The sequence below is a fragment of the Dermacentor andersoni genome, chromosome 11, assembly GCF_023375885.2.
Source record: "Dermacentor andersoni chromosome 11, qqDerAnde1_hic_scaffold, whole genome shotgun sequence".
NCBI lineage: Eukaryota > Metazoa > Arthropoda > Arachnida > Ixodida > Ixodidae > Dermacentor > Dermacentor andersoni.
In genome coordinates, this window is record NC_092824.1 from 116,904,149 (window position 1) to 116,917,668 (window position 13,520).

General features: G+C 43.0%; 1 protein-coding gene across 2 annotated transcripts in view; it reads right to left on the bottom strand.

Moving 5' to 3' along the window:
• LOC126539637 (uncharacterized) overlaps nucleotides 1-13,520 on the bottom strand; it is a 65,435-nt gene that overhangs the window by 34,026 nt on the left and 17,889 nt on the right. For both annotated transcript variants that reach the window (XM_055075473.2, XM_055075472.2), the window contains exons 4-6: nucleotides 10,084-10,267; nucleotides 8,730-8,987; nucleotides 2,786-2,977 (exon numbers count right to left, since the gene is read on the bottom strand). In XM_055075473.2, the coding sequence (XP_054931448.1) occupies nucleotides 2,786-2,977; nucleotides 8,730-8,987; nucleotides 10,084-10,267 (634 nt within the window). The remainder of the gene's footprint in view (nucleotides 1-2,785; nucleotides 2,978-8,729; nucleotides 8,988-10,083; nucleotides 10,268-13,520) is intronic.

Consider the following 13,520-nt stretch of genomic DNA (forward strand, 5'->3'; position numbering starts at 1 on the left):
TGGCCTGCCAATGCTGACACAATGAAAAAACTAAGCTTTAAGCTGAAATGTTTTTGCAGTTAAGCATACACAGGTACCAAGTTGACACACCAATGTAACAATATGTCTGTATGAGCTGCTTGCACTGGCAGCATAGGCAATGGCATTCCTTTTTCAAAGTCATCTCTACAGCCAACTAGCATGGATTTTCACTCACGCCATTTAGCAAGGAAAAGAAAATGCAGATGGCAGATAGCAAGCATTAAGCGTAACTGAAAGTAATGATCAAGATGCAAAATTAGTGTGCATAAGTAAGCTTAGCAAAGAAACTTTCTGCATGTAAAAAAGGAGCACTCATTAATAAATTGAATTACACCAACTACATATTTTGCAGTGCTAATAAGAATTACTATGGAAAGCTCTCAAGTGCATAACCCTTTTCAGAATACACACCAAGAAAAAACAAAATTAGGAGTGCAGAAATATTCAAAATTTTGAATATGAATAGAATAACGTACACAAACTATTCGTATTTGTATTCAAAAAGGAATTAATCGGTATTTCCGAATCTTAGAAACTAGCAAAATATTTCATGAATGAATGTTGAATGAATGCAAAATTGAGATTACACAACATCCAGTATAAACGCACAAGAATACAGTGCACGTGATGCCATGCCATCTCGGTGCACCCACTCTTTGCACACACAGCAGATAACATCTAAAACAAGGCACAGTGGCTGCATATGCCTGCACTGACAGCCATGCGTAACCACGCCTGCACTAGAGAAGACACACAAGCGCCTCCCACCCCTTTGCGACCCCCCCCCGGTTCCCTGCACTTCAAGGCGTTACCACGAGCTCGCTCCATTCCCCCACTTTCCCCTTGCTCACACCAGTAGACGCAAAGCCAGAGAGCTCTCATCAAGCCACCATCCTCTTCGGCTGATGCTCACCCTCACATGCTTTCGCTCGCACCCAAAGCATACAGCGTGCATGCCGCAATATTATCTTATCACATTCGGAATTTATACATGATGGGCACTTCATTCACGGTGGCTCTTCCCACAACGCAACTTGAGAGGTGCAGATTTGAGAGATGGACTTGCAAGCAGACGCTTGTAATTAAACCATCTGACTATCTGTGTCTGTGGAAATTTTTATTCATTTTCTCGTTAATTCTCAGCAGCGGCAGTGAAATTTCGTTATATTGAAATCGTGCATTAACACACTTCATTATACAGAAGAAACTCGTTGATATGTTCCCGTTATGTATGTTTACCTGGCACCAGCGTTCGCAGTTGAGAACAAAAAAATAAAAAAAAATTACCCAATAGAATTACGCTTTTCTTGTCGGTTCATGCGTTCCCGGAAAACACGCTTTGTCGGCACCAACGTTCAGTACGTTGCTAAACTGCGATCGTATGATAAGTTTTCTGGCCACTAGATCCCATGTAAACAAGAAAATGCGCAAGGCGCGCGCGTTCCAGAACAGTATACAGCTGCCCACCGCGGCAGCTTCATTGCCATACTTGCCCGCTCGTCTCATGTGAAAATGCCGGCACGCACTCAGTTTCTCATTTAGGTAGTACCAGCAAACCTTCAGGAGGGTCGTCGCACACGGCATTCACAGCTATCACCACCAATCCTATTGCGATAAGCACCTTCACTTATCTGTTTCACAGTGTGCGGTGCCACCAAAGGCTTGGCGCACACTTTTAACAGGCAATAACTGAAATGTGCTGCGGTTCCCTGCTGCAGACTGCAATCATACGCATTTTCCAGCCACTAGATCCCATGCGAACAAGAAAAGGCATGAGACGTGCTCGATTTAGAACGTTAATTGAGAACGAGAATTTCGTTATAATACAGTTTGTTGCATCAAGATTTAACTGCATATCAATATGAATATTCCTGCTGTAAATATATGCTCATTCAAAAAAGTTGAGTCGCCCACCTCTACATAAAGACCATCTGAATAGCTGAAACGGTGCTCCCCACAATGAACATATAAAGCAGGAAAGTACGTAATCTGGCAGCATATCAATTAGGTTTTCCGGTAATGGCATGGTGCATCCAAGTAACTTAGGGATCAATCAAGTGTTTCTTTTCTTTGCCTATTACAGGTTCTCATAGTCACTGTTGCCGACGTTTGAAGATTCATGTCATAATGAGAGCATAAGTCACCCTCCATAATTATAAGCAAAGGTCCCACTTTTGTTGCTGCTATGCTGACACACCATTACAAAGGATCATGGGACTTATTCTCGCATGCATTACTTGGATTTCTTCCAGTAAAAATGGCTTGGAAGGCAATGATCACCCCATCTCCGTATGCTTTTTTGCATCACTTTTTCAGGGCTAGCATATGCTGGATATCACAAAAGTTTTGCACTACTCAGAACAAGGATGACTGACTAGGAACACAAACTGAACAGAATTAACAAGATTAATTTCCTGAGAGCATGAAAATATATAGCCTCTGCACAAGAAAAACAAACTTCTGCCATTTTTTTTAATGCGAGAGCCAATGTTACAAACTGTTGCCTCCATCAAGGCAACAACTCAGTTTCTTGTCAAAATATTGGCTCCAGCATGACACATCTTTTGCATGACCAACACCAATCATTTTAACAATGTCTTCTGTCTTGTTTGAATTCCAAGTGTGAAAGGTGTTTATATCTGTTCTTAAAAATATAACTTCTCAGCTGTTGTTCAGGCACTGTGTATTCCTGTTCGTCGTACTGAGGATTGCAGAAGTTTGGTAATGTCCCATTCTGCAAGGTGCATAGGCTGCACTCGCATACCTGTGAGCACTTGGGTGCTACCGCTGTTGCAGTCACCAGAGTTTGGTGCCCCATTGTGGAGGTCAACACCCATATGTGTGAACTGGACAAACACTTGGCCATACTCGAGAGTTGCAGTCTCATCGAGGACACCCAGCATGTTGCGGCCCTTCTCTGGAGGAATGGCAATCCGGCTCTTTTCCTTAAGCCCAGCTGAAAGTGAAAGCACATGACACAGCCATTACTTTTTCCTGGCAGAAGGAGTGGGGGGGAGGCACCAAGAGCAAAACACGGAGAATATTTTTAAGCATGAAGCGCTTGTGGGTTGTGCTAAGCAGTCTCAAGCACAGACTTTCCGATTTCATGTGTCCCAGTTCTCCCTAAAAGGCCAATTACAACAACATGTTAGGAAAGTTTTAAAATAGTGTAGATGTAGAGAAGCCTCCTATGAAAAATGTTATGTTGAAATAAGAGTGGATGTGCTACAACAGGCTCGCAAAAGTAGACATATTTTTTACCAAAACTGAAAATGAAAAATGACGCCATAACCGCTTGCTGGAATTGATGCATGACTAAGAAAGCGCAGCTCCTCTACATGAATTCGGAGATTAGCCATTTCCAGTGGCTGCTCGCGGTGCACTGAAAAATGTCAGATGCGACATGCTGGGAGTGGCGTCATAGCTGCCCCCACCAGGTCCCCGTGTCGTGTGCTTGGGCCCAATTTAAAGGCCGCTCATAAGAAAATTAAGCAATTACCAGCACGGCAGCTTTACGAAAACTGCTTTAGTTGTGATATACTAATCACTCATAACCAATTTAGACAAAGTAACATTTTGTTGCAGTTAGGCCTTTAACCCTTTAAGGATGAAACTTACAATTACCTGAAGGTAACGATTATAATTTGTCAAATTGTGCCAAATACACCAAGAATAAAGATATTCAATGAAAATTAAAATATTTTACGGAAACTTTTCCGCAATGGATTCAGAAGCAAATAAGGTATATTGTTGTCTTCAGTTTACTTAATGGTATTGTAGTTTCTGAGACACAATAACTTACAAATGCACACAAGCATGTATCAAGGTCCCCAGTTCCCATCCCATTCAGTGCCTTCTCAGTCACCCCATGTTCACTCCATATCCGTAATCTCTCTAGCTGCACTCGACAAACCCTTGAACGGATGCTCAAAATTACCTGAACAAGGCCTTCATAACAATTCAGTGTTTATGAATGCACCAAGCCACATAACTACAGTAAATCCTAGTTAACTCAAGCTCTGATATCTCGTAATAACAGTGAAATACAAATTGAATGCACCAAGCCACATAACTACAGTAAATCCTAGTTAACTCAAGCTCTCATATCTCGTAATAACAGTGAAATATAAATTTTTTTTCTATTGTGACGTGAACTCACGTTTCTTTTTCACCTATCTTGGAACATTTTTGTGCTATACTCCTGATAACTTGAAATCTCAACTGCAAAAATACCAGATGAAAAGTCACAACTGAAGGAGTTTCATACTTTATGTGCAGCTTTGATACCACCAAAAAGTGAAAATAGAATTATGCAGCCACGCAGACTTTCCATTTAACGGCGCCAACTAACATTGGTATGCACCTTGCATCTGTGTGGGGCTGTGAAATTGCTTGCAAGAGGCCCTGACCTCTTTCCCGTCGAAGCACACCTCCGCACGTTGCACTGTGCTGACCAAGGTCAGTCAGAGAAAGCAACCAAGCGCACTCAGAACACATTGCTATTTGCCCCATTAACTATTATATTACAAATGACTTCTGCCAAACTTCTTGCAATGCATCTGGAATTGTATGGGCACATCTTCCAAGAAGAGATTTTATTAGTATCTTCGAGGCTGCTGTGAACAAGTTGCCTAGGCGACAAAGCAGTAGGACTTTCCACACTTTTCACGGGGCAGTGAGCAGCCTCCATGCACAGAGCTCACTATTTAAGCCAGAAACTCCTCGCTAATTCTTTCCTCCTTTCTATCACTCACATTTACTTGCTCACTGCCACTTCCTTGTAGCTCTCACGTCAAAGCAATGAGCTAGGATTCTAGCTTTTTTTCTCTACTTGTTTATGACGCCATCAGTAGCATGTCAATCTGGTTACAGTATTAATTGTGAAATTGAGCAGGACGGTCGGCGCTATTAAGCAAGCGCAATCAATCTGTGTGCTATGCCCGGACAAGGCAATCATGAGATCCCACAGTATAGCTTCAGTGAGACCGTGGCTTCTTTCCTTTCCTTAGACCCTGCCATCAGACTCATCACCATCTGCTATCGGACTCATCCTCCCCCGCCCAAATTACCATCACGGTAAAGAAAAGTCGAATGGGAGGCACTGTTGGGGACTGCAGCACATCCTTTCTATGAGAAGGACAGCGGCGGAACTATTTGAGAGGTGGAGGGTGGCGTGGTGGTGACGAGGGGCAAGGGAGATTTAGGTCCTCATTCCACATTACATGTTTTAGGTGTTTCCCCTTTGCCCCTCCTTTCCAGACAGCACTGGAGAGACGGACTGACAGGAAATCACGACAACTCTTCCAAGCAAACGCACCTCGCTTCGTAAGAAAGATAGCCCTGCCGGGGTGGCGGGGGATTCCTGTTTTTGCATCTCGACAAGCTCTCCCCAAATGATCAGGCTAAACACATGCTGTTACATTAGGCGGGGGGGGGGGGGCCCATCTGTTCATTCTGGTTTTCTCGCTTCATACATGTCACTCGAAGTTCCGTTGCCCATGGTTCCATATACTAAGCAGGTTAGAATAAATGGGCCCCTTCTCCTACTGTCCGAGGTGAGGCCCTGGGCTGCAGCCCCCTTAGCCCACCCTCTTAACCCAGCGCTGCCTCATCGGTGCCCTTCGGTGTAACTGCGCAGCCGTCATCTTCTCCCTCAGCTGGCTCCGATGCCGCTCATCATGCTAGCATTACCATACTGCCCCTCCCTCTTCGAAGGTGCTGAAAGCGCTAGCCCATCGCCAGTCGGTGCATTGATTTCAATCTCTAATTCTGTGCCTCAATATATCGCGAGATGAAAACATGCATACAGCTGTGCTCAAATTTCGCATTAAGAAGTACCGTATTTACCCGAATGTAACGCGACCCCAATTGTAACGCGAGGGTCAACTTTGCAAGAGCGAAACCGGAAAAAAAAAAAAAAAAACAATTGTAATGCGAGGGTCAACTTTGCGAACGCGCAAGATCAAAGACACAAAAATGCGAATGTAACGTGAGAAACCAAAACTATAGAACACGAATGTAACACAGGAAACAGACTATAGGAAAAGTCGAGAGCAGCTTTATTGAAGTACCTGCAAACTATGCCTAATCTTCATCCTTGCCACTGATGTTGCCGTCGCTGTCGTCATCACAGCTGGACTCCTCTTTGTCACTAGTTGTTTCCTACAGCAGATTGTCCTCACTTCCGTCGAGGGCATTTGAAAAAGAACATTTCTTAAATGCGCGGAAGACTATTTCATGAGACAGCCCGTACCAAGCAGCTGAAACCCACTGGGCAACAGTAGATGCACTCGGGTGTTTGTCTCCCTGCAGGTGTTGAGGTAGATCCACGTTCAATCCAGTCCCAATACAGCTGCTGCAAGCGATCCTTGAACGGCTTGCTCAAGCAAACATCCAAGGGCTGAAGAATGGATGTCATTCCACCCGGTATAACAACCAAATGCATTCAGTCGCGCTGCAGCTTTTCTTTCACGATGGGTGTGTCGTGATCTCCAAATGAATCCAGCATCAATATTGATTCTGGATGCAGCAGTGCACCTGGCCTTCGGTCCTAAACGCTGGAAATCCAATCTATGACGAGTTCCGAGTCCGTCCAGCCTTTTTCGTGGCAGCGTATGACAACAATGTTCGGAGATGTTTTTTTCAGGATAGTCTTCCGGCGAAAAATTATAAAGGGAGGGAGCTTGCGACCATCAGCCAAACACGCGAGCATAACTGTTATCCAATTCTTTTCATTTCCAGTGCTTCTAATTCGAACTTCGTGTTCACCAGACTTGTGCACTGTCCTAACCATTGGCATATCAAGGTACACAGGGGTTTGGTGACATACTGCTGAAACACGAGAAGTTTCGACTCGAAGTCCTCGGGTAGTCTCTGACAAATTGAGGTAGTGCGTTGAAGGGAAAAACTGGCCCTTCTGCATCCAAACTTCTGCATCCAGCTGCGCAATGCCTTGAATTGGTTTGGCGCCAAACCCGCGTCTCGTGCAAGTTCAGTTGCTTTGCACTGAAGCATTTCAATGCTCACACCAAGAAGCCGGGAGCGTTGTTCACCAACGAAGTCCGCAAGACGACGCTCCAAATCTGGGAAGCGGCCTTTCTTGGGCCCACAGAAACCTTTTCTATGACTGTTGCAATTGAACAACTCCTGGCGATGCTTCCTCCACCCCCTTATCGTCGATTTGTTGATGTCCAGGCTTCTTGCAGCCGCTGAGTTACCGACTTTTTTGGCGAGTAGAATAGCGTTGCGTTTGAAGCCAGTGGTATACTGAGTGCGAGAGCACGCCATTTTGGATGTAGACACATTAAGCAGGCAGGAACAGACCACCGTGTCGAATCGCTGAACAGACAATGCAGCTATGCACTGCCTGAGGAGTCGGCGGCATAGGTCACATGGTACTATCGTGGAAACAAGTGCCCAGGACGCGCCACCAGTGGCCCAAACAGATCGCTATGTCACTAGCATCACCTAGTGGTAAGAAAAAAGCGCGTCCATTTCGAGCGCCAAGGGGTGCTCGTCGTAGAAACGCGCTCGCCGGCGCGTTTGGTCCCTCCAAGGTGACTCGTCGATGGCGCGCTCATGTTGGTGTCATTTGCTCTGCCTTTTTCGCGTTTGCACCGCATTCGCGACTCGCCCTGGCCGTGGTTCGCGTATTGGTTGGCCGTTGAATTTGGAGCGTGCGACTTTGAAGGAGCAGGTCAATAGACATGCACGTAAATGCGGCACATTAAGCGAGCTTAATAATGAGTGTTTGGTGCCTTTCTTAGCATTTTTATACCTAGTATTCGAATGTAACACGGGGGGTGACATTTCACTTCCATTTTTGGTCAAAAAACTCGTGTTACATTCGGGTAAATACGGTATCATAATCGTAGGACATGATTTTTTTTTCACATAAAAAAGCGTGCTTTCTTTTTTTCAAAGTTGCTTGCAGTAACTTTGCGGCATCACACGCACCAATCGGTAAGCTGCCATTTGCCTCAGGGCCAATTATTTTATATACCGAATTACCCATATATCGAACTTTTTTGTGATACCCATCAAACTCAATATATCCGGGTTTGACTGTATGTGATAACTGAGCTCTTCCATAGTTCAGTTTGGGTTTTCTCAGTGAAATTATAAGGAATTCATTACACTAGAAATTAGCAGCATAAGTTTTTTTCCATATCTGGGCCTGGTTTTGAATTGCTCAGAAGATCAGGCTTCAAGTCTTGTATTCAGATCAATCATCATACGTTTTCAGTGCCAAGGAGCCTGGGCAAGGTGGCAGGAATGCTGTTGCCAATAGACACTGACATGTACAGTGCAGAGTCACATGAAATGGCTCAGAAGTGATCGTATCCCTGAAAATTATAAACTGCTCCTGGTATACTGAGCTTTTGTCCGGAAGTTAGCAGTTACCAGCACCTTTGTAGAAAGGCTCTATGTGGTCTGTGAGCGGCCAGCAAGCGTACGTTTTCGTCATTTCGCTTATCTAAATTTTTTCCGGGTTTTATGACTTCCGAGTTAACAGGGTTTTACTGTATGTCCCTAATCACTTGTTTTTCACAGTCTTCTGGGTGCTCTACAACAAACCAAACTTTATGAGGCAAAATAGCACCTTCACTCGGCTAGCCATAGTGTGTCATTCCCCGCCTTCTTTGCACACCCATGCACAATATGCGTGGACACCAAGTACAGTAGAGATAGAATACTGATGGCCTTACCAATCATGCTCTCGTAGACAACCAGTATCATTGAGCGAGTGAATGGCTCCTGGCTCAGGGACATCCCATTTACATGTAGCTTGGCAAAAGGCAGGCTGGTGTTTGTGTAGGTGCCAAGTACTCGCAAGGCAGCACCATCGCTGACAAAGGCATCACACAATTGAAGCAGCATGTTCTGCTGCAAGTGCAAGAAAACTCGCCGGGGAACACCCAGCTGCTCCAGAATGGTGATCAAAGGGCGGTTCAGGAATACTTGTGCTGCGAAAAGCAAGGTGCTACATCAGAACTCTTCTCAGCTTGCCCAATTTGGACAAAGAAGTCCCCCCAAAATATATTTAATTTTCCCTGTGTAATGATAGCAATACCTAAATTTGTTAAATTAAAAATTCTCCAATGAAAAAAAATCAATCCTGTGAGGAAGGCATGTTATCCAGCTATGTCAAGCTGTAGTATACTTCAGAACTACTCCAGTAGCTGTAATATTCTCAAGTATACCATTACCACACCCAATGCATACCTTCATTTTGTGGAAACCAAACAGGTGAACTTTCGAGAAAAAAAAAACCTCAGCTAACTAAAGAAAGCTTCACATTTTCATTTATTGAGTGGTTACCTCCTAAACTTACCTAACAAGATCTAAAAAAAATTGTGCTGCAATAACACAAGAAAGGTGTCCATACTGCATTGCACCACTTATCAATAACACAAGGTTATAGCAATGTACAAAATGCAGATAAGTGCCCATAAAACCATGCTGTTTCTTTCAAGGCACGATCTATACTGAATTCAGGCCTGCCAACCTTAGAACATAGGAAATACTGCACTCAAAGCTGAAAAATACTTAAGTTTGGTGAAATATATGAAATATTGTTTGACTATTGAACATGTTTGTTTATAAAGTATCTTCTGACTTTTCCCTACAAGGACACTGTGAACAGGCACTCAGTTCTAAATAGTTGCAGCAATGATGATCTGTGTCACACCGAAGTTACGTTTTTGAAGCATTTACGAGATATTTGTGTAATCACAGCCAAAATTTTTATTGCCATTATACGTTTAGTTCTACAACTTCATTTTGCTGCTGTGTGGCAGGTCCGAATAATCAAATGGTAGAATCAAGCTCTGAAGCAATGGTCAGCAATTGTATTTGTATTCTTCTGAAGTCAGTGTTGCACTTACTAAACGCAAATGAAAAATCGTGAAGTTATTGGTTTCAATAGCATAACCGTAAACAAGCTCTAAATATCAGGCATCTTACAATGAAACGGTAAAAGTTAGCAGGCATGTTAATTACATTCTAACAACTTGTTCTGTATGGTGCTCAATGTAATAGAATGTGCTGTCGCATACTCACAGGGGGCAGACACTTTGATAACTTCAATGCTGGCTGATGTGACACAGGCAAACTTGTTCATGCTTTTGCGCAGAATGAGCTTGTCACCCTGTAGAGCATTATTTGTACACAGCATGCCTTTGTAGCCTGCATACCGAATCTGGATTGCAGATGGAACCTGCACCAGGTCCAGTTTTGCACACACCTGAAAAACAAATATTGCTTACAAGGCATTGTCTTTTTTACGCTAGTCAATGCTCCGCATTGGTATCAACCGCGTGTGCGTGCGTGTGTGTGTGCTGCACTGAAGTTAAATTGTGTCAATCAACAATGCTGATTTCTACTGCAAGAGGGGAAATTCTAAATATCAAGCGCCATCTCTCAACTTGCAGCAAAGCGTCTTCTGCCATCTTGTCTGGAGCACAGCAAAAATGAAACAGCTTGCTCGACAATATAGCTACACACATAACTGCTCCTTTCACCCTAGTTCTGTGATGTCCTCACACTGATGTACGCTGCTACATGCAAAGCAAGGGGTTTGTGACAATACCGATGACAAGCTAGGATTCTTTTTCAGCAATATAAATAAAAAATCGGCAAATAAAATAAAATGCATGTGTGAAACAGTAGTAGAAGCAAGCAACATTTTCCATCTCATTTCCCTGTGTTTGTTTGTTTACTGCAACTTGTTCATCCCACTACTCAATTAAAAAAACAAAACATTTGTACATCAATTTCGTTTACATTAGCACTTAATGGCAAATTTTGCTCCCGTTTGAATATTCGTTTCAGAACACGAACACCTGTTTAGCCTATGTGAGTGCAATTATTTTTGTTAGATTCTTATGTGAAGGCACTGCAGTTCGACATAAAATGCCCTTAAGAGATTTTTAAGCACTTTAGGGAATTTAGCGGCTAAAAAAATAATTTCGCAAAGGGAATGAAAAACATTTCACGGGTTTCTGCAGCATACATTTTGCTCTAAATAATTTCCAGACAAGAAAAAGAGAGAGAATAATTCTGAGAAGACAGCGCGATGATGACAAAATCTATTTTCGCTCACAATGACAAAATTAAAAAAAAAAAAAGTGTCGTTACACGTTAGCATAAGTGTGAACATGGAGCATTTATTAATGCCATTTACTGACTGAAAAGTGTGAACAACTCAGAAAAGTCCATCAAACCAGGTTCCGACATATGAGGCAAAAATGGAAGAGCGGGTACGAGGGCAGTGCACATCACCTCACACATCTTTACAGCAGTTCACTGACAGCATCGTGAACGACAAGACTCACACACTCTGTCCTCAAATATCACCACGCAGAGCATTGTTCAATCGGATTTGCGTTTGTTTTTCACATTTCCAAACTTGGCCCTCAGATATAGTGCGTTTTTTTGTTTCTGGCTCTGGTAGCGAGACGATGAGCTATATAGTGCACCTAACTGTGCATTCGCAAGGTTGCGCATGTTATTGTGCTGTGCTTGAAGCCAAAGTGTCTGTAAATAGCTAAGTCCGCAATACTTACAAATGCCTGCAGCACAAAAGCAGTGAAGAATGTGAGCGACATAGAAAAAGCACAAATTCCCTATCGCGACAAAATTCTATATTAGCAGTGGCGAACGACAGAAAACAGCACACGTAACAAATTAACTCCTGAACGTCACCTCGCAGATCATGTTTGTCCTTCGTTTTCATGGGACATGCACATGCGAACAGACTCGCACAATTTCAGTTTACACTCAATGTAAAAATCTAACCCAAACGAAGCAACACAGTGTTCATTAGCCTCATGTATGAAGCTTTTTTGAAGAAAACAAGTACTGTGAAGCTAGAATTTACAGCAAAGCCTTTTCACACGAGACGCGTTTTCTTGTGGGTACAATGAATCTGGGAGATTAATGCAATGCGAGGTTGTTTTAGACGCTCCAGTCACAAATTCCAGAGTAAGAGCAATTGTTTATAGGTCACTTAGCCCATATCGTTGCAAAAAGAGGCTCGATGAAAGTTTCAGTTTCAAAGCAGTTCGCCTTTTGAAAATGTCATCCGGATGGATATCCAAAGATGGCAAAAACCAGTGGGCATGGCTTCGTTGATATGCAGGGGCACAGTTAAGTTGGCTCTTCATTAAACGGTGGACGATGAAGACACCTGTTGCACTTTAGAGTCCTGAATAGCCACACAGCGATGATTGCAATATGCACAAAATGCAAGCACCTGACCACTACACTTCGGAGATGAAGGCGGATGTGGCCAGTGTTGCCAGATCACTAAGCATTTTGAATATCCCTTATTGCATGAGAACAAGCAAGGCATCCTGAAGGCTAAACTGCATTTACACTATATTGCACGCAACAGGAATATGCGACACATAGAGTGACAATTCACCGATCGTCACAAACCAGCCATTTTGTGTAAACCACCCAGTTACGCAGCTCTTGAACTTTGGAAAGCATCTCTCATAACCAGAATGAGTGTATGCTTCCTATACATCCCTGTCCCTCCTTCAAGTATACCAACGAAGCATGTCTTTTGCTCAGACATCAAAGGGCGCAGTGATTTAAGAGCTCTTTACCACTTTAATGTTTGCAACTGAGGAGTGCCATGCCAAGTCTTCAAAGCCTTATTAAATAAATAAGCAATGTTTACTGTTTTTCTGAAATAATTGCAAGATTGGAAAACTGGGTAATTTTTCCTTCTTTTTTTTCTTTTTTTTATGCCTCAGGCACAATATAAAAAAATGATATAGCATAACTCCCTGCGAGTTAGGCAGATGCTTCAGCTGTGAAATATGGCCCCTCAATTCCCAAGCCTGCTCCACTTGAAAGAACAGTGCAGGCTAGGCCAATGTAAACAAAAACTAGAGCAGGTAGCCACGCTATGGCTTGCAAGCCTTCTGTCTGCGCCTCTTGGCCAGCTTTTGGTAGAGCAGTCACTGCCCATTTTGAACTAAATATTATAAGCAAAGTAGTTAGTTTCTGTTGAAACCAGGTAGTTATAAACGAATTATGCAACTTCTGTTTTCTCGAAACTAGACCAGCATTTCTTAACAGAGAGGACAACAAGACAAATGTGCAGGTACGCAAGTATTCGAAATTCTGAATATGAATCAGAAGTCTTGGCAATTTGATTTGAATTTCAGTTGGGAATACATGATCAAAAAATGGAAAATGTTTGTTCCTGTTTGAATATAAGGGAAATGAATGCTTACACAGGGACAAAGCCGGGTGAAAGTGGTGACTGTTCCTAACGTTACCGCTGCAGAAAGAAATCAGTTGGTGAGCAAATGCATGTGGGTTCTTAACTTCAGCTCAATAATTTCCAGTCATTCAATAATGATGCCTCATCTTTAGGCAGCTTATGAATTTACTTTCTTGATTTAGGCAAAGCAATTTATGATTTGGACAATCTCGCCATGTTTGGATCCGTCTATAACAACGTACAGCGCTGTGGTACTACT